At 36.4% G+C, this 26,117-nt stretch overlaps 1 protein-coding gene across 2 annotated transcripts; it reads left to right on the forward strand.

The window, feature by feature from the left end:
- LOC109229660 (kinesin light chain 3) lies at positions 7,091 to 25,141 on the forward strand. Of its 2 annotated transcripts, none has more exons than XM_019395186.1 (18): positions 7,091 to 7,351; positions 7,610 to 7,713; positions 9,605 to 9,786; positions 9,891 to 9,995; positions 10,553 to 10,653; positions 13,199 to 13,277; positions 15,172 to 15,183; positions 15,278 to 15,343; positions 16,309 to 16,377; positions 16,463 to 16,519; positions 17,359 to 17,436; positions 18,698 to 18,795; positions 18,882 to 18,927; positions 19,042 to 19,169; positions 20,342 to 20,450; positions 23,423 to 23,485; positions 23,589 to 23,648; positions 24,623 to 25,141. In XM_019395186.1, exons 2-18 carry the CDS (start codon positions 7,668 to 7,670, stop codon positions 24,821 to 24,823), a joined length of 1,500 nt encoding a protein of 499 aa, XP_019250731.1. In that variant the 5' UTR covers positions 7,091 to 7,351; positions 7,610 to 7,667; the 3' UTR covers positions 24,824 to 25,141. The 2 variants fall into 2 exon arrangements, with proteins under 2 accessions (XP_019250731.1, XP_019250730.1); XM_019395185.1 differs by having other exon boundaries at positions 7,610 to 7,693.

Genomic DNA, 26,117 nt, shown 5'->3' on the forward strand with positions numbered 1-26,117 from the left:
ACAAAGTTTTAAGGAAACATGAGTGAGGATGAGGAAAGGCAAGTGAAAAGGTAACGAGCATGGAGAAGTCCTCAGGATTTAGTCCATGGAAACAAGAGAGGTAATGGTTTCTCTAAGTTATTGAAACTTCAGTATAGAATGAATGAACTCAAAGGAATCTAAGAATAATAGCATTTAGAAAGAATGAAATACTGGCCTAGTAGTAAAATAAGGGTATAATTGTGATAGATAAATGATGACGTTTGGGCCTTCGTTTGAATAATGATTTGGAAAAGAAAAAAAAAGAATTGAGCCCAGGTCATAGATGAAGGGTTGAATTGTTAAAGGATTTTATCATAAATATCCCTCAACGCCTATGAAAGGCTAAAGTAATAACTAATACCAGGAGCCGCAGGTCGGAAGATATCTTAAGTCTACATAGAGGCTGATCAGAAAGAAGAGAGGACTAAAAGAGTTACATCGACTAAGCTAAACAGGAGGGACCAAGAGAATTATAGACCTCAGGATCACTCTTAAGTAGCAGACGTATAAGAAAGATAGTACAGTAGCCATATTTTATTATAGCTCTGATACCACTTTTGTCACGACCCGAACCGTGGGCCGCGACCGGCACCTGTTACGTTCGTACTCGGTTGAGTAAGGTACCGGGTGCCGGTCGCGGCCCATCGGTTCGGGTCGTAACAAAAAATCACGTCCGATTGACTGCAAATTTTGCACGCAAGTCATATTCGACATTATGGACCTACTCCAACTTTCAGAATCGGATTTCGATCCCGATATCAAAAAGTCCACTTCCGGTCAAACTTCTCAAAACCTTCAAATTTCTGTCTTTAGCCAAATGACTCCAATATGACCCACGAACCTCCGAATTCACTTCCGATCGCGCTCCCAACTCCAGAATCACTATACGGAACTGCTCCTAGACTCGAAATCCCAAACGGACATCGATAACACTGAAATGCTCTTCAACCCAAACTTATGAAATTTCTTCCAAAATGCTAACTCCCACAATAGGCACCAAAACACTCCCGGGTTATCCAAAACCTGATCCGGGCATACGCCCAAGTCCGAAATCGTCATACGAACTTGCTGGAACCTTCAAACCCTGATTCCGAGGTCGTTTACTTAAAGTTCCGATCTTAGCTAATTCTTTCAACTTAAGGCTTCTAAACTGAGAATTTTTTTTCCAAATCAACTCCGAACTTCCCGAAATTCAATTCCGACCACGTGTACAAGTTATAATACCTGAAATGAAGCTGCTCATGGCCTTAAACTGCTGAACGGCACGCTAGGGCTCAAAACGACCGGTCGGGTCGTTACAGTCAAGATGGGCTAAACAATGGGTCATAACCCAACCCGCCCAACTTGACCCATGTTTTAGAACCATGCTCATCTTGCATAAAAAAAACCTCTTACCTTAAAATGTGTAAGTTGAAAAAAAATTTTGGGGGTGGGGGTTGGAGGGGGGAGGGCAGGGTGGGGTGGGTGGGTGGTGCAGAAAAAAAAATAGAAAATTAAAAATACAAAAAAAAAGTAAAAAGATTTTTTTTAAGGGGAGGGGGGTTTTGCCGGGGTGGGGGTGGGGGTGGGGGGGTGGATGATACAGAAAAAAATACAAAAAAAAAAGTAAATTTTTTTTTAAGGGGAGGGGGGTTTGCGACGCGGGGTGGGGGGTGGGAAGGTGGATGGTGCAGAAAAACAAAAGAACATAAAATTGAAAATATAAAAAAAAAGTAAAATTGGGCAACTAAATAAATTTTTATGTAAGTTGGGTTGAGATACCTTTTTGTTTTATGTGAGTTTCATGGGTTGAATTTGGGCTGTTTAATGGGTCAGAATGGGCTATAAAATATAATGGGTCAATTTGGGCTGAGCCCAAATTGACCCATGAGCTAAAATGTTTGTAACCCAACCCATTAATCTCTGGGCGAGTTGGGCGGGTTTGGGCTCAAATTGCCACTCCTATTTTTGGGATTTGATGATTTTCTTTTCAAAATCAGCTAAAAAAATGGTAAAAGTATGTAATCAAACGAATATTTGAAAACAACATTTGAAAAAAGCTCCTAAATTTTATGGCCAAATGGAAGCTAGATAAAAAATGAGGGTTGTGATATAGGTTAAAGATAAACATGTACGTATTTTTCATCAAAGAGTACATATTGTAATGGTTCAAGTACAAGACATTCCTTAGAAGTAGCGTTGAATTTGCAACATAAAATGTTTTCTTTCCATATTTTGGGGCTTATGAAGTGAAAATTGAACATGTAACTAGTGATTGTTATTGTTGTCGTCGTCGTCATATAACATATAAAATTTCTTAGAACCCAAACTTGTAGGTACAGTGTGATGAATTTTTTTTATTAGTCCTTGAAAGTATATATAACTGTGCCACAAAAAAAAAAAGAAGAAAGAAAAGCCTTTTTTTTTCTTTAGCTTCGAGCATCCGGTATCCACAAAAACTCACCCGACTAGAGCTCCCACATGCCACATATTTAGAAAACTTCATTCTTAGGGTTCAAATTCGAGACCTCTAACCAAAGGATCATTCACTGAATTCAGATTCGAGATATTTGATTAAGGGTATACAACATTTACTATTCCTTCACACGGTGGTAAATATCAATAATTCTAAACATAATATTTGACATTTCAACTAGAAAACACTACTAGAGTGCATAACATAACACTTGTGCATACGACTTGTGACAGAAACACTATGAGAATTATTTAAAAGCAACTTAAAGAAGCTATTTTTTAGGCGTTTGGTCATACAAACTTTTTGTTGTCTTTGTAATTCTTTTTAAATTAAATTTACAAACCTTTTGAAAGAAAGTAAAAAATAATTCAAAATATTAAACTCGTTAATCCAAGCAGAATTACTCATAAAAATCTAAAATTTCAAATATTTTTCTGATAACTTTATATTATAAAAGTTTGATCCAAATTTTATTTAGTAGAATGAGTTTATTAATTAACATTTAATCCATATATAATTAGTATGTGCATAATTAGTAGTAGTATATAATATATAGATATATTGGCTAGGAAAGCAAATAGCGGAACATACTGGCTATTTATGTAAAGATGCTATATTTTAAATTACCTCGGATAAAACTATGGCTGTCCAACGGGACGGGCCGGCCCGTCCCGTCCCGCGTCCCGTCCCGGTCCCGTCCCGTCCCGTCCCGGTCCCGTCCCGTCCCGCTTCATGTTAAATGGGATGGCCCAATGTTAAACGGGACACGGGATGGGACGGGACGGCCATTCCGTCCCGTTTGTCCCGTCCCGTTTCGTCCCGTCCCGCGTNTTTTTTTTTTTTTTTTTTTTTTTTTTTACAAAAAAAAACTAGCCGTTGGGCAACGGCTTAAATGGCAAAAATAGCCGTTGCCAACGGTCCAAACAGCCCCNCACGAGATGGGACGGGACGGCCATTTCGTCTCGTTTGTCCCGTCCCGTTTCGTCCCGTTTCGTCCCGTCCCGTCCCGCGTCCCGCCAGTTTTTTTTTAAAAAACTAGCCGTTGGGCAACGGCTTAAATGGCAAAAATAGCCGTTGCCAACGGTCCAAACAGCCCCTACACTCCCAAAACACCCCCTAAGTTTATTAAATTACACTTTGGCCCTATTTTCTACTATAAATACCCCCCATTCTTCTTCATTTTTTCCCACAAAAAATCAATCTTCTCTCTCAAATCTCTTACATTCTAATTATTCTAATATTCTATATTATTCTCTCAATTTTGTTACTATCAAGTATCAAGTGATATCTTTCAAGTTTCAACTTTCAAGTATTTGGGCAAATTTTTTGGAGCAACTTTCAAGCTTCAAATTAATTCGTCAAGTATTTGGAGCAATATTTCGGGCAATTTCTTCAAGTTTCAATATTTAATCACGGTGCACTCGTTCCATCTCCTAATTTTAATATATAATTTTTGCGTATCATTTTAGTGCTTAATTTTTGTGTTTACTTTACGTGTTATATTTTCGTATTTCATTTGTGTGTTTAATATTTGTGTTAGCTTTTTTAATTTAGTTTCGTATTTAAATTATGGCACCTAAAAATGTATTTGGTATTTTTAAAAAAAGTAGTAAAAAAAGTAGTAAAGGTGAAAGTAGTAGTAATCCTAATCCTAACCCTTCTCCTAGACCCCCTAGAGTTAGAAAGCATATTGATGAAATGACTCATATTGATGAAACTTCATTTTTCCAACCACCCACATTTTATGATGTTCATGTCGAAGAACAATTAGATCATGAAACTTTACAAAGACAATTTGACAATGATGAAGAAAATGAGGATGAAGAAAATGAGGAAGAAGAATTAGATGAAACACCCACTAGTCCCGCAACACAAGCTCCAACTCAGAGTCAATCTCGGTCTGGAGCTTTACCCCCCTGTACCCCCTGTAAGGGGTAAGCCTAAGGTTGAACGTCCCAAAACATCACTTGTATGGAAATTTTTTAAACATGATAAAGTCAATCATCGTGCTATCTGTGAAAAATGTAAGCAACAATTTGCACACTCAGTAAGTGGTGGGACGGGGGATTTAACTAGACACTTAAGAAGTGCTCACAAAGATTTATGGATACAAGCTAACATAGAAGCCGGAAAAATTATAGATCCTACCATCAATTATGGCACTCCTAGTGGATCTGGTACTAATCAAATTCAACAACAACTTGACCCTGCTTCTGGTCATGTTTTACGCAAATATAACAAAGATAGAGATCGCGAGAACTTAGCAAATATGGTGGCTGTCTGTGGCTTACCTTTTACTTTTCCTTCTCACCCTGCTTTTGTGCATTATATACAAGAAACTTATAACCCTGCTTTTCAAGATTTTCCTAAGACCATGGTTAGAAATGATATTTTTAAATTTCAAACTGAATATCTTCAATATATTCGTTGTGTATTTTTTTCACTTAGATTGTAAAGTGTCTATCACATCTGATATAGGTCGTAGTCCTAATGGTTGTGATTATTTAACTGTTACATGTCATTGGGTTGATCATCACTGGAACTTGCAAAAACGTATTATTGGTTATAAATTTGTTGATTCAAAACACACTGGAGCATATATTGCAACTACTGTTCTACAAATACTTGATTTTTATGGACTCGTTAATAAAGTTCTAACTATCACCTTAGATAATGCTTCTGCTAACACAACTGCGGCAAATAGCTTAAAATCTAGACTTTGTCCAATTAATCCAACAATTTTTCATGTTAGATGTGCATGCCATATTTTTAACTTGGTTGTAAAAGATGGTCTTAATTTATTTTCTGATGCTTGTAGTAAAATACAACATGCTTGTGGCTATATTTTTCGTGCTCATAAACAAAGTAGAATTCGTGAATTTGCTCAACAATGTGCTAGTGCTGACTTTCCATTTAGAAAAGTTCCAAAAGATGTTTGTACTAGGTGGAATTCTACTTATGAAATGCTTACAATTGCTTATGACTATCGGGTGCCCATCCAAAAGGTATTTAATACGCATAATGCTTACCCTGTTGATCAAATTGTTGATTCTGATTGGGATGAGATCAGAGAGCTTACTAAATTTTTAGAAAAATTTTATTATGCTACAAAATAATTTTTTGGTATATATTATCCTACTATTACACAAATATTATGGTATATTTGTGGAATTTCTGTTGTATTTGGTAAGTATAAAAAAAAATCCAACTTATGCACCAGCCATTAAAGAAATGATTTTAAAATTTAGAAAGTATTTTTTCCCTATTCCCGAAGTTTATTTAATTTCTACTCTACTTAACCCATCTTTAAAACTAAGAGGTGCAAAGGGACTTGTTCGTAAAATTTATGAGAATTTAGAAATTCAAGAAAATGAACAACCATCTCTCGAAAACTGCCAAGCTAGCATATATTCTTATGCTAGATCAATGTTTGATAAATATAAATCTATGGATACAACTAGTACTGAAACTGCTCCTTCTACTTCTAAGTCTGGAGCAGAAGTTTTATGGGAAGATATGGATGATATAACAGGTATTGATTCCTCTATTGATGATGAACTTGATTCTTATCTTAATCAAGGATTGGAAAATATTAAAGACGAAGAAGGCAAGGAACAACTTTTGTCATGGTGGAGGGAGCGTGGCAAGGCTTTTCCAACACTTTCAATTATGGCCCGAGATATCCTGGCTATTCAAGCATCATCAGTAGCATCGGAGAGTGCTTTTAGCGCGGCAAGATTTCAAATTGGAGATCATAGACATTCATTAGCGAAGGACAGTCTAGAGATTTCCGTCTTATTCAGAGATTGGATTAATTCAGAAAGAAGAAATCTTGGTTTTGAAAAACTAACCACTAGGGAAGAGGAAGAATACAATGAGATACTTACCACTGGGAGCGATGACGGCATGGAGCTCATGGAACATCAATCAACATTGCCAATTCCAGTAGAATGTCCAAGAGATATTATTGATAAGTTACAAAGAAGCTATATAGGAGCTTACAAATATTAGTATGATAATTTGTAATTGGCTACTAAGAGGACTAGTTCAAACAGAACCCTTCCTAGAAGGTGGCTGCGTAGATTAAGTGCTCTTCAAAAGAATTATATTTGTATTTGAGATTTGAAAGTTCTATTAATAAAATAAAAGGCTCTAAGCGATGAATTATTTTTATGAATTGTCTTAGTTACTTAATAGTTAATACTTTAAAATTATATTAAATAAATTATAATTCTATTATAAATTTATATTTACTAGAATATTTCATTACAAGTGTTTTGTTTTAATATTTTATAATTCTTTACTTAGTTTTCTAATTTTCGTTTTAACATACTAATATAGTAACATTTAAGTTTATTAAATAAGTCAAAAATCTAGCCGTTGCAAACTTTAAAAACATAGTAATTTTAAAAAAACTAGACATTTTTTTATAAAAAATAAATATATTTAAGGCCCACGAACCCGTCCCGTCCCGTCCCCTCCCGCCCCATCCCATCCCGTTTGTTAGCGGCACGGGATGGGACGATCGTTTCGTCCCGTTTGTCCCGTCCCATTTCGTCCCGTCCCGCTTAAATGTCGTCCCGTCCCGTTAATTTCGTCCCGTCCCGTCCCGTTGGACAGCCATAGATAAAACTAACGACACTCCAACCGACTCGTCTCCTTTGAAGGGTTTATGGGTTTAGTAAATTTAAACCTAACAATTAATTGATAGTTTTTCTATAGTTTTCAAATTCGTGTAGTTCAATTTCGGATATAATCAAATGATGTTTCTCCGAAAAGAATCTGCTAATTTGCTCCGAAGATTCCGTTTTTCACCTCAATCACTTCCTGCTACTCCAATTCAACGAAATTCCCCAATTTTACTATCCAATGCTGGTAAATTTTTGAGTTTTACTATTCATTAGGATACATATTTGATTTTTTTCGTATTAAATTATGTTCAATTATCACAATTTTTGGGAATTTTTACAATGTAGAACAAGGTACTCTGCTCTGTCCCAGATTATAAGAATCCTAATTTTCTAATATATGGTGTCATTTTTATGATTGTAATAGATATATGATTAATGTGTGGTATTGAGGTGTAGTTCATTGAGGTATAGTAAAAATGATTGATTGATTTCTTTTGGGCAGGAAAATGTAGATTTTCAAGTCAGCATGGTTCTGGAGGGTACTTTTCAGACTCGTTTCAATGGATTTTTCTGTTTGGACAAGCTGGTATTTACTACTCTTATGGGGTAATCCGAAAGTTGAATTGTTGTTTTAAACTTTTTCCATTTATTTGTTGATGTTGTATGTCTATGTTTTAGCTTGTAGCATATTTAATATTTTCTGAACAATACATATAAGCTATATCCATTACCAATATGTTGCATGTCTATATTTGTCCAACATTTTCGCAGAGGTAATATTGCAGTGCAGTCCTATAGATCTTTAACTGTTTCTTGACTCAAACACGATAGACCATACATTTCAATATGCAAGAAACATTCATTTTTATTGTAATGGTTTTTCCAACTCCTAGAAAAAAGCATTTCTATTGTAAAAGAAAACATCTTCCTCTATATATCATCATTTTGGAGAGCCATATGTCCTGACATTCTATATATGTAGGCATGATGTTGTATCCGGTTTTATCTCCACCCTCTATAGTACTTTCTCCCTTTTGTCTTTCTCTTGGGAAGAAAGCAGGAATCGTTCTATTAGGTGTTAATGTTTTCTTTAGAAAAAGTTACCAATGACGCGAGCACAACTTGTACTAAGATCACTTAAAATAAAAGTTAAAACGAATGGATAAGTGCTTCAAGGTATATAAGTTCATGAATCGGAACCTTGATCTGCAGTTTAGTGCATTTCTTAAAGCGATAAGTAACCATATTGAATTGCTAATAAGCAAACAAATTTACAGTCTTTGTTTGTTTTTTTTTACCCAAAGTTCATGGTTTTGTTACCTATTTGGTACTGGACTACTGGTTAGTGAAAGACAAAAAAAATTCTCATCTGATTGCCCGTCTCCTTATTTTTCATTACTTTGGCAAGCATCTATACATACATAAATTAGAGCTTGCTATTAAAGAAATACTGTCTGCTTTACTTGGATTACAAATGATGCATTTAGAACTTCTCATAGTACCACCCTTAGTTTTCATTTTGGGGGGGGGGGGGGGGATGAAAGTTTTTGGAATTTAGGGTACTTGTAGATATTTCGCAAATTTAAGGTGTTAGGTTGGGTTGGGAGGCGGGAGAAGAAAAGGGAGTATTTTCCCATCTTCAATGTTAGTTAAATCTACCTGTAGCAATAAACTGAAATTAAGGTATTGCCTATTCGAATACCATGTTAAATTATCATATTCTACATAATCTATGAAGATTAAGATTGTAGAGATGAAAGAGATCAGTTTATTGTTTGTTTTCACTTTCTACAAGTTATCAATTTAAATTGAATGAGCGAAGCCCGTTTCCGCATTTTTCTTAAATATGTTGAGATAGAGTTGAGGATGGAAGAGAGTTTCTGAGTTTTTTTTTTTTTTTTTTGAGAATGTGTGTTCTACTGCAGAATTTCCTATCATTTTCTTTCCTTTTCATGTATGACGGCCTCACCTTGTTGGCCATTGATTTCTTCATTTTTGACTCAACATTCTAAAATTAACATCTTAAAGTAAGAATCCTTATATGTAGACACTATTATTCAAGTGTTTGGTATATGCATGTGTGTTGGGCGTATCTGCTTGAATGATGTTTCCGAGTTCTTTGCTCTTGACCTTTTCTTTTTCATACTTTTGGGTCTTTAGCTGTTTCTTTAGTGGATTTTGTTCACAAATTTGTGATTTGAAGTGTTTATTAGTGATATCGAGTTGGTTTGAGTTGTCAGTATATGCCAGTTCTGAAGTTGTTAATGCTTCTTATTTTCCCTTCAAGTTCTGATCTAGGTGAGTGCTGTTCTTATATAGCAGAAAGAATGTTTACTTTTGACACAAGATACATTTGCATGGAGATTTTTCGGTGCTTTCATGATCTATCTCTTTCAAATTGTTGTTGTTTTCAGAAATTTCGTTATTGAAGCCATGTACAATGTAAATTGCCGACAAATCTATTATATAAAGCATTAACTGTTTTCTCCTATTGCAGCTTTTATCCTTGGAGTAAATGTCACTCCAGCCTTGGCAGAAGAAGTTTCTCCTCCAGCAACTACTGGAATTGATGCTGAAATAAGCGAGCTGCGCAAAATTGAGGATGGGTCTGTGATATCTAATATACACACATCCAAATGGAGAGTTTTTACAGACAGTGGAAGGGATTTATTTTTACAGGCATGCAAGCCTCCTATGTTACCACTGATACTTTGTATTTATCTTTTCAATTCAATTTGGTGTTCATTCTCTCTGAACTTGCAGTAGTAATTCTATTCAACCAGGGAAAACTTGAGGAAGCTGAAAAGCTGTTCCTGTCTGCACTGCAAGAAGCTAAAGAAGGTTTTGGAGATAGGGATCCACATGTTGCATCTGCATACAACAATCTGGTAGGTCCCCTATAAGATGCTTTTTGTCCTTCATGCTCTTAAAACTTCTTAAGGCTATTAATAAAATTATTTACCTTATCAAAGAAAAAAACCTGATGCTTTTAACATTATATTTCAAAATTATTGCTAATGTTATGGCTGCTAGGTATTTTTGAATCATCAAGTACTGGTAATTTGGAAAGTGATAGTCTTCAAGTTGCATTTTGCATGTTTGTTATTTGGGAGCGACCATTTAATTTCGTACATGCCAAGGAAGTCAATGAATAATGCACATACTCTACGAAAATTAGGTTTTTGGAGACGTGCTGATTCTCATTTCTTATTAAGACTCCATTTTCAGATTGTATTACATTGAACCTTAAGATGAATCCAATAACAATGTAATAATCACCGGTGTATGAAATGACCATTACTTTGGATTTGTTATATTAAAAATATGCCACATGAAGAATGGAGTGAGTACTTCTAATTATAAGTAACCATCTTGCATGAAACTCATTTTCCGCTTGACTGATTAATCTATTTAGAAAGGTTATTGGTTCTGTTTTTTGTGACAGGCAGAGCTGTATAGAGTCAAAAAGGCGTTTAATAAAGCAGAACCTATGTACTTGGAAGCAATCAGTATACTCGAGGAATCATTTGGACAAGACGATGTACGGTAGGTGTTGGGATAACTTTCCTTGAATAAGTTGTTATTGTGGAGACACCTGGTTGTGGGGCATTCATATGTATGCTATCTTATATATGAACTTTGCTTCTCTTATACTGCCCAAAGTGAGGTCAGCTGTGTCCGAGCCTGACACTCAGGTTGAGTCAAAGAAAAGCATAGAAGAAACATACTGAATCCTCAACGTTTGCAAAAAGGTCAAACCATCAGCAGATCCGACTACTTCCATGGTTTTCTATACGAAAGAATCATTGCATGCTAGTCTCCAATTATTTTATATTCAATCAGTGAATCAATGAACTAAGCCTCCTGAAGTATTGGGTCAGTTATATGAATTTTCTGTGGAAAATTTTGCTCTATTAAAGTCCATTTCATTCAATACTAAATTATTTGTCTTCTTAGACAAATAAGGAGTTCTCTAGATTTCACAATTATCCTGCCCAACACTTGTTTACTCCTATAGCTTCACTGTGTTTTCTTCTTAGTAAATCCAAATTGATTCTGAGAGTTTATAGGTCTTTCAAAACTTCTTTTTTCCATGTGAGTTTAAGCGTACCTCGTCTCTTTTTATCACCTTTAATCATCATATTGTCACACCTCTGAATGATTCATCTGGAGGTCTACTTAGGACATGGCCAAACCATCTCATGTTACCTCTTAATTTATCCTAAATTCATGCTACTTGCACTCTCTTTGGATGTGATCATTTCTAATCTTCTCTAATTTTAACTTCACATCCATATTAAACATTTATATAACAGTCAGGAATTCGAGGTCCAGTGTTTATTCCCCATGTAACATTAGCGGTCTCGCGGCTGTTCTACACTGTACTCACCCATTTGTATAGGGAAAGGAATGCTGAAACGGTGTACAAGAGAACAAGAGGAGATCAGTAGTAAATGGAAGAGTTTTTGGCATAGTGATTCAAACCATGCTTAAAGCTGATGGTGTACGAGAGAACAAGAGGATAGACCAAGGACAGGGAAAATTGTTGACATTTAGTATGCCACACGACAAGTAAATAAATGTAGGATCTATATATGTTGGTATCTTGAATGCAGACAGGAATTCAGAGAGTTAGATTTGGTTGATAAATTTAGCTCGTCATCATCAACTAATATACAACAACAACAACAACTACCCAATATAGTCCCACAAGGTGGGGTCTGGGGAGGGTAATACGTACACAGGCCTTACCCCTACCCGAAAGGGCAGAGAGGCTGTTTCCAATCGACCCTCGGCTCAGAAAAAGGAAAACAAAAACAAAAACAAAAGAGCATTAGTAACTCCAGCAGAAATCACATAAATAATTATCTAAACATAAACCATAAATAAAATGGCATGCAATAATATCGACCAGTAACTACCATAAGGGGGCACAATACAATACACAGATCATCTATGGAGAGGCCTACCAACCCTCCCCCCTCCCCCCCCCCTGCCCGGGACAGAAGTACGAAAAATTCTAGAAGCCCTATCCTACAATCCTGATACTAGACCTCCAGACTTTCCTATCAAGGGCCATGTCCTCGGAAATCCGCATTCTAGCCATGTCCTGCCTAATCACCTCTCCCTAATACCTCTTGGGCCTCCCTCTGCCTCGACTCGCGCCAACCACCGCCAGCCGCTCCCAACTCCTCACCGGGGCATCGGGGCTTCTCCTCCGCACATGCCTGAACCACCTGAGCCTCGCTTCCCGCATCTTCTCATCTACTGGGCCACCCCCACCTTCTCCCGAATAACTTCATTCCTAATCTTATCTAACCTGGTGAGCCCGCACATCCACCTGAGCATCCTCATCTCCGCAACCTTCATTCTCTGGACATGGGAGTTCTTCACCGGCCCAACACTCAGCCCCATACAACATGGCAGGTCTAACCACAGCTCTATAAAACTTCCCCTTGAGTTTCTGTGGCACTTTCTTGTCACACAAGACTCCTGATGCAAGCCTCCATTTCGACCACCCCGCCCTTATACGGTGAGTGACATCTCCGTCGATCTCTCCGTCCCCCTGAATCACCGACCCAAGATATCTGAAACCATCATCAACTAATATGAGAGCCTGAAATTGCGTGATATCTTCCCTGTCCTATGTGAACAGCTTGTACATGATTCTTATTTTCATCCTAATTTGTAAAGTTTTCATGGTCCCATGGGTAAAAAATGGTAATTAAAGAATAGATGGCTTACGAAGTAAGAAAATTGGAGGAATATTTGTGAAACTCAGGGTAGCCAACAGTATTATGAGAGGTCTATAAGACGACCCATATGTAGAATGTCTTCAGCATTCCGTATGAAACAACATGCTCCATCAGTTGCATAATGATCTATCTACTCTTGTCAGTATCATGGTGCTGGTTAGGAAATGCATTGCCTCTATACAAGTCTTGTTGGAAGATATATCATAGTTAATCTCCAAGGCCACGAATTTAGTATAGAGTGAGAGTTACTTCGTTAATCCATCTAGCTGCATCTTTGACTTCTCGCTCGAAAGTTGAGTATCACTTCCCCTTATATGCTTTCTTTTGTGTCATAGAGTTGGGGCAGCCCTTCACAATCTAGGACAATTCTATCTTATGCAAAGAAAACTGGAACAAGCTCGTGGTGTCTATGAGGTAAATGGGCAAACATTTCAGACACTTAATTTCTTTTGCTATTCTCATTCATAAAACTTTATGTCATTAACTCATGTTCATGACATTGTTGTATTATTTCTTAAGCTGGTGTATGTCTTTCTGGTAGTTTATTATCCATAGCCACTGGATGGGTATGCTTAGAAGTTGTGGATTTTCTGCTCAGCTGACATATTGTAGCTTTTCATCGCAAAAATCCATTGCAGAGTTTTTGAGAGTGAGAAACGCAAAAAAGCGAATGGAGCTTGCCTCGCTTCAAAAGCGAAGCGCACGCTTCATTGAAGTGAAGCGCAATTCTTAAAAAATATAATGTAAAACTTGCATATAACATTTGTACTATTCTTCTCATTAACTTTATCGCCATAGCGCCAAGCCGGGTCTTTCTCTTTCGAACTTTGAGACATTTTCAATCCCTATTAAGATACAAGAAAAACAAATATAATGAAATAAAATATATATATATATATATATATATATATAATAATAATAATAATAATAATAATAATAATAATAATAATAATAATAATAATAATTAACTTTATAAACTGAAATACACATAAAAATTAATAAATTAAGGCTAAATAAGAAGAATAAAAGGAAAAAAAAAAGAAGAAAAAAACGCGCCTGCCCTAGCAGTGAGCAGACGCACGGGAAGAAGAAGAAAGAAAGAGAAAAAAAGAGAAGAAAAATGGATAAGAAAAGAAGAAACAAGAAAGAAGAAAAGAAGAAGAAATTACCTGGACCGGAGGCTGCTGGACGGAACCCTAGAAGCAGCAGTGAGGTCGATGGAAGGGAAGAAGAGAAGAAATGTCTTCAGTTCACTTTGGGGTCTATGTTTTGTATAATTAAAAAAAGACCCAATCTTTTTTTTTTTTAAAAAAAAGTTGACCCCTGTTTACTGAAGCGATCGCTTTTGCGCTTCTCGCTTCTGCATCACGTCTCGCTTCAACACCTGAAGCAATCACTTCTGCTGGTCGAGTCGCCTCAGCTTCAAAAAAGCGAAGGCCTGTAGCTTCGCGTCGCTTCTCGCTTAAAGCGACGAAGCGATCGCTTTTTAAAACACTGATCCATTGTATAATGTATTATTATTTGTTGAAGGACTTGAGTTGGATCCAAGCATGCCGCATTTGACCTTTTTTTTTGGGGTCACATCAGCGTATCTAGATTTTCTTTGTTATACCACCTTCTTGCTATGATATCCTGTGCACATGATTTTTTTTTTTCTTTTTTGTTTTTTTGTTTTGACTGTTCAAGAATGGCTTATTTAATGTGACCTTAAACTGAAGTATTAGCATTGGAAACAGTCCTACTCTAAGTTAAATGCTTCTGATTCTTGACTTGAGCATGGAGCGCAAGTTTTATTCAGTTGAAAATAGTTGAAATTGATTAACCTTATCAAACTATACTTAAGTTGGGCATACCTTTATCACATATTGAATGTGCTCTTTGACCTGGCACAAATATTAAGTTAAGAGTTGAAAATTTGGATTGCCAATGTGAAGGGAACATGTTTGGGCCGTTGAATACTTTTTCGGTTCTTCATAATCGAAATAAGAGAAAGGTTTTTTGAGAAGTGGAAGAGTAGTGCTTATGCAGCTTTCCGCTAAGCATATGATTGAACCTTCCTTTTCAACTCAGTGGATATAATTTTGGTATACAACAGTATATATTTAATTTGGATGGTGGGAGTGATAAAATGTTGCCTTCACCTTCGGTCTCTTGTCATGCTTGAGGAATGATTGTTGGTTTTAATCTGTAGTGTAGCTTTTATTTGACAATTGCCTTTTTTTTTTCCTTCATGATTTTCAACTGCTCTTGTGTATCAATTACTGATATCGTTTTCTTTTCTTTTTCGTTCATATTATTAACATGACAGCGTGCTTTAAAGGTATGTTGCTATTACCACGACTTGTGCTGTGATTACTTCAGCTGTTGCTATTAAGTTTCTAAAGATGTTTTTCTTTCACCATTTAAACTTGTAGATTAAGAGGCGTGTCTTAGGGGAGGCTCATCCGGACTATGCTGACACCATGTATCATCTGGGAACAGTAATACCACAGTTTCTGCTCCACTTCATGTTCATATAATCCTTATGGTTGGTAGAAAAGTTCGTCTCCTGTTAAATGCCCCAAGTCTGGGGCAGAAGCCAATTCTTTTGTATTGATTACAATTTACAAACATCTTGTAACCAGTCCAAAATGGAGGTCAACCCAAATATGGAGAATAGGGCGCCGTTACAACTCCAAGTAAACAAGTGGAATACCAGATACAGAGCTACCCAGTAGCTAATAAACAATTAATGAGAGGGATACACAATTTAGTTCATTGACTTAATTACTTACTATCTTTCTCTCTATCTCCTGTTAGGATTTGGGTTTATTTCACAATGGCTGGAATAATGCATTCTATCCGTTTTGATATAAAATCAATAAAATAAAGATATCTCCTCTTAAAACAAAAACACAACAAGACAAGGGAGAAAATGGCTACCAAATGAATGCCCTTAGCCAAGCTGACATGTCAAACTTTGAAGTAAGAGATCTCCATTACAGTTTCTGCCTCTTATTGTTTCCATTGCCATAGATGCAATATCTCTAATCTATCCTTTTCTTCTCCTGCAACTATATGCATTTCACTCATTCAAGTTCTGTTTTATCTTCAATTTCAAATTCTTGTTAAGATCTAATTTGTATCTAAAGCTCTTTGGCTTGTATATTTTATGTTTAATGGTTGAGTTTTTTCCTGTGTATATGTTTTATGCTTCTTCTCTTTCACTTAATATTTTTTTTGATAGCTTTTCCTTTTTGGTCACCTAGTTGTTCAGTAGTTAGCATCTACATTTATTGGCTTTTGGCAAAATTGAAAATGTAGGCAAAACTAAATTTTGAAAATATGGTGCATATAGTTTCTAGTGCCTCTTCCCAAAATTGAAACCACTTCTGCTGGTGGGCAGTCTTCTCTTGTGTAGTCTTTAATAACTTTGACTGACAAGAGAATCCCACTCCACTTCCAGGTGCTGTATCTTCAGGGAAAATACAAGGATTCAGAGGCTCTGGTTCGCGATTCTATTCGGATTTTGGAGGTCCCTAACTTTGTTCACATGCTGATTGTGGGTATTCTATAACTGATCTGTGTTTCTGTTGTTACAATTTTGTTTACCATTGTAGGATGGAGGTCAAGGTGAATCAATGATATGTATCAAGAGGCTGCGACAGCTAGCTGAGGTTGTGCTTCCAGGCTTTTTTGCATTTGTTCCAAGGTTATGCGAATGTTGATTGTGCATAGAGTAAAACCATTGAGGTTACTCTCACTGGGTACAGTTGATCTAGTTTAAAGTTGAACAGAGCACTATTTCTTTTACCTGAAAAAGTTTTGGGTCAATTCGGTGTGATTGAGACTTAAACTTTGTGTTACCCAACAAAAGGATACTACAGAAGATTAATTAAATGCTGCTATCTGAATATGTCCTCCTAACAGCTATGCATGTATTTGTCCTGGAAAAGACTTGTTCAAGCATAGAAAGAGCAAAATGACCTGGTAATAAGCTAGATATTTTCCAAGGTACATTCCAAGCTTTTGCATAGCTAATTGATTCATTAGCCTATTATAGTTTCAATACTTGGGTAATAACTCTGGTCTTAACTAGCTCTGCAATATGAATAACTGTTGATCTGTCTAATTAATGTCATATGACACCGGTGAACATTCTTTACGTATTAATTCAACAACTTGCATCTTAGTGGATCAAAGAAAAAAACATGGTACATGTACACTAAGGAAGTTTCTTGAAATGAAATCTGTCATTCTCTACGTAAGGGGAAACACATTGCAAAAGATTGGTTTGCTGTAATTGGGGTTTCTAAGTCCTTTTATTTTATTTTCTTTGAAGTCTTGAATACATCTACGTATGGTTCTTTTCTTTTAGGCTGCTGATATCTATACTGAAAGTATTGAGCTACTGCACAAATCAACATATGTAATTCTAACAGATCTACCTGCTTTGTCTGTCACAAAAATCTGAATTACTTGGTAAAGTTAGCTTACAATCTACTCTCCTTTATAGATATATATTAAATCTGACCGAAACGAGGAGGCTGAGAGCGTGCTGAGAAAGATCCTGCATATTATGGAATTAGCAAAGGTCTGCCAACCTTTCTTTTTTTTTCAGGGGATGATTTTTATTGTTTCTATCTGTTCTAGAAATGATTACCTGAAGTTATACTTCCAGTTCGTTTTATCCGTTTTTGGATTGCTGACATCTTCATTGTTAGGTTAGTAGTTTAACATGCATAATACTGATTTAACTTTGTTTTGTAGATTTTAAAATTGTGCATAAAAATTTCAATTTTCTTTTAATCAGTATTGAGTGTTCCAATTTTAAAAACTTGTTTCCCTTCTAGTTTCAATGGGAAAACAAGATCTACCTCTAGATCTCTTTCTAAACTGTTAAAAAGGGTAGACCGATGCACAAAGCATCCCGCATTCACGCAACGTCTGGGGAGGGGCCGCACCAAAGGGTGTGATGTCGACAGCATTAATGCAAGCATTAGTGTCTGCTTCTACGGCTCGAACGTGTGACTTGTAGATCACACAGAGACAACTTTGTTGTTGCTCCAAGGTTCCCCTTCTTTCTTAACTGTTCAATGACCAAAAAAGGAAAAAGATAAAGAGAAGAGAAACCGTCCAATTTTTTCTATTTTATTGTTGTCCGCAACATCCGAATGAAGTTACAGCTCCAGTGTGATAGTGTAGCAGTCTAAACATAACTTTGTGACTAAGGTAACAGGCAAAGCAAGGACATTTTTGTAGGGTTTCCTAAATTTAATTCAAATTTATGAAAAATGGATTAAACATGAATAATTTAAATCTTTGATTCAAGAGCTTAGCGAAAGCAAAAGGAGGGGAATGTTTATTTTGGGGCTGACAATAGTATGGTGCCTGGCCTGCATTGCAATATCATTCGCTAGTGTCTCCATGGAAAAGCATTACCGGAAAAGCAGAGCACTAGTTTTCAGTTTCCAGCAATATGACAGAGCTGCTTAAGCTAGTAAAATAGCGTGATCACAATGCAAGAATATTCTAATGCTTTCTGATTTAATCTCTCTTAAGGGCAAAACTGTGACTTTGATGAAGAAATTTTACCTCGTGCCAAACCTTACCTCCAAATTTTCTTGTCTGAAGATGCTTATGCTACGAAATTGAAATAAAAGGATCTCCAGCAAGATTCTGATTATATATGGTGTTTATTTCCTTTTAAAGCCTCTAGAGTTCAGTTGGACCAAAATCATTGAACTCTAATGGATAATTTTCGTTTTTTTTCTTCTGAAATTATTCTATGTTTCCAAACCTTGTTACTCTATATCCGTAGTCATTTTCTCACTTGTTGTTACTCATATCTACAGGGTTGGAATTCTTTAGAGACTGTAGTTGCAGCTGAACGCCTGGCCTTGACCCTTCAGTCGCTAGGAAACTTGAAAGAAGCTCAAGATCTTTTAGAACGGTGAATCATGTACCCTAATTAATTACTGAGTAAGGTGTATGCTTTTAAGACTGATAAAGCATGACATGATATAATTTTTTGAGCAGGTGTCTTGATGCCCGAAGAGCTTTACTCCCTGAAGACCATATTCAGGTTTTTCCTTCCTCTAAATTCTCAACATATACTAGCAATTCAGGATGATAATATTATCTGTTGATTTAATACTATGAATTCTATGTAATTTCCCTTATCCTTCTTCATTAATAGATTGCTGCGAATTTCCTACATATTGCAAGAGTGAAAATGCTCGACTCTAACAAGCTCCAGAAAAGTAATGTTTATCAAGCAAGGGCTGAGCTTGATATGGCAAAAGATCTTTTAAGCAAGTCGATAAGGTATTTATTAGTCTTAGCTTTGGTTTTCTTTTATATTTTCGTCTTACATTTGTCTTTTAACTAGTTTTGACGTTAATATCATCTCTTACAGGTTAAGTGTTTTTGTCCACGTTCAATTTTGAAATATCTCTTGTTTTGTTAGTATCCGTTTAGATTTAGTTTTCTGGTTTTTGAGATTCAGCAGTTCCGTTGAGTGCATCATACGATTACGCTACACCTTAATCCCAAGCGAAATTAACTAGTTTTACACCGACCGTCAATATACTGCAATCCTTCTTTATCTAGGTTTGGGACCAACAATTTGAGAAACATCACAGGAGAATCGCATGACCACTATATATATTTTTGGTAAGATAATAATTGTAGATCTCTAGGTATACAAGTTAAATACAAAAGGCAGAACACGTACACCAGAGCAAAAGTGGCAGAATTATCTACTAACTGTAACCTCATGAGTGCATTGAGATTTTCGAGGGTGATAAAGACTAGTTCTCATTCGTACAAAAGGATATTCTACTCCTTCAAAAGCTAGCTTACTGTCTTCTCTCGTGACTACCCACGTAAGCATCAAGGGGCTATATTCCATGCAATTCAGCACTGACAACCATAGATGGCCTTGTATCTTGGTTCGTTAGTTTGTACAATTATGTGATGAGGTTTTGGAATTTGTCCACTGTCCAGTATTGCAGGTTTCTCTTTGAACCTCAAGTCTAAAAAAGTTTCGTGTGTCCTGAGTGCATGAACTCATATTAATTGTCAATTTCTTCTGGGACTGTTTAGCTATGTATGCTGATCAATTATGGTAGTTTTGACTCATTTGAACTTAGTAACAATTGCTCGAACTTTAAGTTACCAAGTTTTGTATCAAATGTGTAATTGGTAGCAAGGAGTTTAAAGTGTCTTTTTGTGTCAAAGGAACTGCTACTCGATGCAGTTTACAGGTGAATAAGGAATTGAGATTTCCTTCCTGAGGAGTCTTTCGTCTTGCTCAGGATAATATCTCTCTCTGATGAGTGATATTTATGCCATTATGTAACTTATACCTCACCTTATCTCGGAGAAACTAAAATCATTCCTTTGCAAAGTGGTCCCACAAGCTTGTCTATTATCAATATTGGTGACATCATGACAACTTTTTTCAGTCTATTGTTTTTCTTAATTGTTGATTGTAGTGTGGCTCGGGGAAATCTGGTGCCTTCCATGAAAGGGAAAGGAAATAAACAGTCTTATGGAGCATCTATGACAACAGCAAGGAGCAGGCAATCAGCAATGATGATCCTGGTCAGTTCCCATGATTGATTGTTTGTGAAGAGAGACAGTCAGTTAAATGTTATTCTCTGCTAACTTCTGTTGTTTAAGCAATCCAACCAATATTTGTTTTAAGATGTTAAAATTGTGAGATCCTTTATTGTTTTTCTTTTTTGTAAAGTAGAGGCATAATGGGTATATGGTATTCCTGTATTTGGATGCACTAACGTACAACCAGTGTTGTGAAGAGCGTGAAGCGAGGAAAAACGACAAGCCCCTTTTTGCTTAAAACGAGAAGCGAGAAGCGAAGCGCTCGCTTTTTTGTAGTGAAGCGGAATTTAAAAAAGAAATATTAAAATAAATATTGCATAGACAACACATGTAACTGTAAGCAAATGTTCAATTCTTCAATGTAAAAACTAAAGAGTAGCATCAATTGAAGCACAAAATGCGCATCCTATTCTTCTAAAGAAGAAGAGGAGAAGAATGAGAAAGAAGAACTGAAGGGAAAAAAAAATTTACCAGCATTTCGCTGCTATTTGGACGCTGAAACAGTGAAAGAAAAAGAAAAAGAAGAAGAAGAAAAAGGAGGAGGAGGAGGAGGAAGAAGAAATCACATACCTGGACCAAACTTGATGATCTTGAAGTTGAAAAGTGTAGAAAATCTAACCCTAGGTCGCCTCTTTCTTTCTTTGTTGCTGCTGGTCGATGATGTTTTAAAAAAAGAACAGCTTTTTTAATTAAATAGGTTGGCAGCCTTGTAATACAGAGAAGCGCTCGCTTCTTACGCATTGTCGCTTCTCGCTTTGTAAACCTGCTACGCTTCAGCTAACAGAAGCGTTCGATGGCTCGCCTCGCTTCGCTTCTCGCTTTAAGCGAGGAAGCGCTCGCTTTTCACAACACTGCCTACAACCTAAGTTTATCGGACTCGGGTGCGGGTGTCCGATGCGGGTGCAGATCTAGAGGTCGGATCTTTCATGATCTAAAATTTAAGATTCAGGGGTATGGATCCAGGTACGGATACGGGTGCGCGGGGATTCGACAAATAATTTAAATATCTAAAACTAGAGTTATAAAAATGTATCTAAATTATGAGATTATGCGGAAAATTTAAAGGTATTCTAAGAAGGAATAAATATTGATCAAGAGGAGAATCCGAGTAGGAGATAAAAGGATAAGGACTGGCATAAAATGTCTATATACAAGGTATTCGTTTTCTTCAATTTCACCCTAATTTTTGTTTTGAGTTCAAAAATCATTGTATGTGTCCCAAATTTCTCCATCAATTTTGGTCAAAGAACCCAAAATTGGTTGACCAGATCCGGTACGGATCCCGCATCCACCTCGTGTCGGCATGGGTGCAACAGTGAAAGTGAAGAGTCCGAGCAACTTAGCGTACAACTATAGTTTGAGACTAGCCAAAGATGCCGCTTCTAATTGTGAATTTGCCTCATTGGTTGGTGCCTGAGCTGCAAGTAACTCTGCCTCATGGTTTTCCAGTTGGGTCGTCTTGTAGTAAGCAGGTTGTAGCAGAATGTGTCTTTCAATCCTCTCAAAATTCTTCTAATTTTGTAATTTATTTCATTTCCTACTATCTTCTGAGTTTACAGTTACAATTTAGAGGGAAAAGATAATTAAAGTTCATGCCGATGCTTCATGAGTCTAGGTAAATTATGCGAATCTCAGATGGAGTGAAATATTTTTCTTTTGCGCCAAGGTAGCTCAGGCGATTCAGGATTTCAATGTTGGATAAATATGCACAATAACGATCTAGGGTTTCTTCTTCTTATATGGGAAAAAACCCAATTAGGTATTCCATTTATGGACAAATATATAAATTGACATATTCTTTTCATCCATTCAACAACTACGCCTCAACTCAAGCTTTTTTGGTTGGCTATATGAATCCTCAGTATCCATGTCACTCCACTAGACCCGCCTTAGTCTAATATTCAATATTTTAAGTTTTCTAAGTCTCCAACGCGAACATCATGTGTCAGTAGCGTTTCAAACACCAAGTCTCAAGGACATAAGCAAACCTCTTTGACCGCTGGACTCCAGTTCTTTGTTTATAGGATTGGGTCTCTCCGAGAAAAAAAAATGAGGGCTTTAACTGATTGAAGCATTAAAACAATAACAATTCGACAAAAAAGAGGAAAAGGCACTAGGGTAACCTTCTGAAGTGCGGTGCTCCAAAACCTTTTTGGGTGGGCAATTAAAGGTTGTTTTAGGAATTTTTCACATTTTGCCTTTTTTTTTGAGTTAGTGAGCCCATTGTGCTGCTAGGAGCTTTTAGTTATTGGGTTTGGTATGTAATGTTCACTGTAATGTAGCATTCCTTTCTTTGACAAGTAAATGAAGTTTCATCTTTCATTTCAAACTTGTTACCCTCTCTAAAAGAGGATATGGAAGAGACCATTTTAAATCTTTTGGTGTTATTCTATATGATTTGTACATGATGTAGGTTTAGCCTAGTGGTAAAGACTTTTCACCTCCAATCATTAGGGTGAGGTTCAAGTCACCAAGGAGAACAATGGTAAAGGGCCATTTCTGGGCCCTGGGTAGGGGATTTGACGTTTGGAGTTCACCATATCAGGAAAGGAAAGTATTTGCAAAAAGAGTAATCAGTGCGACTTTGTATAATCTTTAAATTAAGAATCTTAAGCTTTAGAAGCGCTATCTAACTGAATTCTGAATTTCTAGAGGGGCCAATGCATAGTTTTACTTGGGGTTTCCTGCTATATGGCGGATTTCAATTAATTCTCCTCACTTATGAGGTCCTGCGGACCTCTTAGTCCACATTACTCTACCAAGAGTCTGCAACAGAAACTTGTGGTCTTTTGAGTATTAATATTCAGGCATCTATGGAATTCCTAAAAGTCGGTGAATGTGTTCATCTCTTCTGCCTTTGTATGGCTTAACTGACTGACTGCTAGCACCCTTTTTCAAAAATAATTTTTAGAAACTCCTCTTTTAAATTAGTTTTATTGTGGATTTGCCTGCAGTTGCAATCACTTAATACTCTTTCGTTGTTGGAGATGACAAAGCTGGAGCGTGAAGAATCAAAGGTTAGGTTATATCGGTTGTCTTTCATTAACAATCCTTTCTGTTTCTCTGGGATGTTTCAAACATTATGGAACTGATTTTTGACTGCATCTTCTACTGAACCAGGACCCTTATAGCTCTGAGGCTGAAAGTGCTCTTCGTCAATGCATTTCTGCATATAAGGAGGTATGAGCAGTTTAGTTTTATATTGGTCAGTAATAAGTATAGTTTTGTCAATTCATTTATGCATATTAGTTAATGATCAGCATTTGAACTTTGTTATCATGATCTTGTGGCTTTACTGGTTATTACCTTTTCTTCTTGGGTCTTGCACCACATGGAAGCTTAGAATACACCAATTATAAAATCCCAAGGATAGTATAGTTGAGGAACTTCTGTTTCTATCTCTAGATATAGTTTCCTTGGAGCAAGTCAAATTCTCCTTTGGATGTCAAATGTTTGGTTATCAATTATGTGTCATGCTATGATAGGCAAATCTATGTCCTTTCCGGATATTATTGAGGTAATATCTAGTGTGCTTTTAATGATAAATTTACAGGTTCTGTATATTTGTGTTTTAGGACAGAGAAAGCAAAGTACAAGGACTTCAGACCTGTCCAGGCTCTCCAATAGAAAAATTAGATGTCACAATAGCTATGTTGCTCGGACTCTCCAAAAATATCGATGGGTGTGTGTCGGATCCTCCAAAAACAATGTATTTTTGGAGGATCCGACACGGGTGCGGCAGCTGTTTTGGAGAGTCCGCGCCATAGCACAATAGCATCTTACACGATTGAGGCAGCATATATTTCAATTCTTATTTGTGCAAACCATGACATAGTTTGGTTTTTGGGCGTATAATGTTTTTTAAAAAAAAAGGAAGAACATATATTTAGAAACTACAAAATTGTAATTACTCTGCTCAAGCTGGTTCCCACAATCAAGATTTTGAAATATGCAAAAGTAACTTTTTATTTGAACTTATGGGCAAATCTATTCCCAGTTACTCTACATCTAAATATGACATCGGTAAGGGGCATGAGCCTTTTCTGATTTACTGTTGAACTATTTTGGAATCTCATCAAGTGTTTTTACTTTTAGTTGACGAAATATGTACGATGTATATTCTGTCTTATGGTTTTATCTTTGTTGTTGTGTAGTTTCTTACTGAGAAGTCATTGTCTGATGCTCCTGGAGTAAAAGCTGAGTACCTCTTGTGCTTGAAGCATCTAGTTGATCTATTAAGTGATAACAAGACCTCGAGCACTGATCGATCTAGCAAGCCTGCTTTACAAGAGTTGAAAGATGAAATTAAGCGCGTAGAAGTTGAACTCTCGAAGAAAGGAGGGCGTAGAAGTTGAACTCTCGAAGAACGTAGAGTGTAGAAGTAAGCAACTATATGTATAAGTCCATAGCTTGTGCAATAAAAGATGAAGAAATAAGTGGAAAACCAGTCGGAGATGACATGTAAAGATTTGATCAAACCAGTAGCAGAGATGGGATGTACACTATTTTCTAATACCTGAGATTTGTAGGGAAAAAAATAAAATAAAACAGGAAGGAGAAAGAGAAGTTGGTGTGCTGTGATTTGAGTGTAAAATGCTATATTTAAATACATTATACATGCAAACAGAGTTACTATTAGCAATATTATTGAAACATGTCACGTATCTATTATATTTTTCGGTGCTTATTTTGTGTCGATGTTTTCGGAAACCACCTCTCTACTTTCCCAGGGTAGAGGTAATGTTTGCATATACATTGTCCTCCTCAGATCTCACTTCCACTTGTGGGATTACACTGGGTTGTTGTTGTTGTTGTTGTATTTTGTGTGGATGTTTTATTTTATTATAATACATTATTAAATTTGTATTTCGTTTGTGTAATAAGAGTTGTGTTTAGACACTTATTTTAAACATTGTGATTAGACTAATCAAAGCAGCCAACGGCCACACCATATTGTTTGATTGGATATAGAAGTATAATTATCTTTATTTTATTTTTTAACTTTTTATAGTCTTAGTTTATTTATTTATTTTTACTTAATTGCAAGTGATAAAGACCTCATTTTTCCAAAGGAAAATAACATTACTTGCCGTAACCAAATTATCTTTTCACGTTCACATTATTCTAAAGAACACTTGCATTTCCATCTCTATCGTTTAAATAGTAACTTGATGCGTAATTAAAAGAGTATGCATAATAATACAAAACTTCTTATATTCAAATTGATTGAAAACATCTGAGAAGTTCATTACTCTGAATGCAGATATATACCGTTGGCTTATCGATGGATTATCACCATTCCACTTAATTAAGTGAAGTAATTCTAAGGTGGAAGTTTATTTCAAATTTACGGGTGCAGTATTTGGATAGGAACCTTTGAACGTGAGACAAATATCAAAACCCGTTTCATACAGATATTTTATGGAGATTTATTTCTTAAACAATTTATGCAACTCATAATTTAACCAAGGGCATGGCACCGACGATGTATCAAGGCTCGAGTGATTCACTGTAATGATCCGGGCGGTCGTTTTGAGAATTTAAGCTCCGTTCAGTGGCATAAGGTCTTGAGCAGCTTCGTATTATGTGTTATGACCTGCGTGCGTGGTCGAGTTCAGTTACCGGATGATTCGGAGTCAAATTGGAAGA

The sequence above is a fragment of the Nicotiana attenuata genome, chromosome 7 (genome assembly GCF_001879085.1).
Source record: "Nicotiana attenuata strain UT chromosome 7, NIATTr2, whole genome shotgun sequence".
NCBI lineage: Eukaryota > Viridiplantae > Streptophyta > Magnoliopsida > Solanales > Solanaceae > Nicotiana > Nicotiana attenuata.

Coding starts and splice junctions, on each gene's coding strand:
- LOC109229660 (XM_019395185.1), top strand. CDS start 7,237: ATGATGTTTCTCCGAAAAGAATCTGCTAATTTGCTCCGAAGATTCCGT. Junction 16,520..17,358: donor GGCTGCGACAGCTAGCTGAG/GTTGTGCTTCCA, acceptor TCTCCTTTATAG/ATATATATTAAATCTGACCG. Junction 17,437..18,697: donor ATATTATGGAATTAGCAAAG/GTCTGCCAACCT, acceptor TCATATCTACAG/GGTTGGAATTCTTTAGAGAC.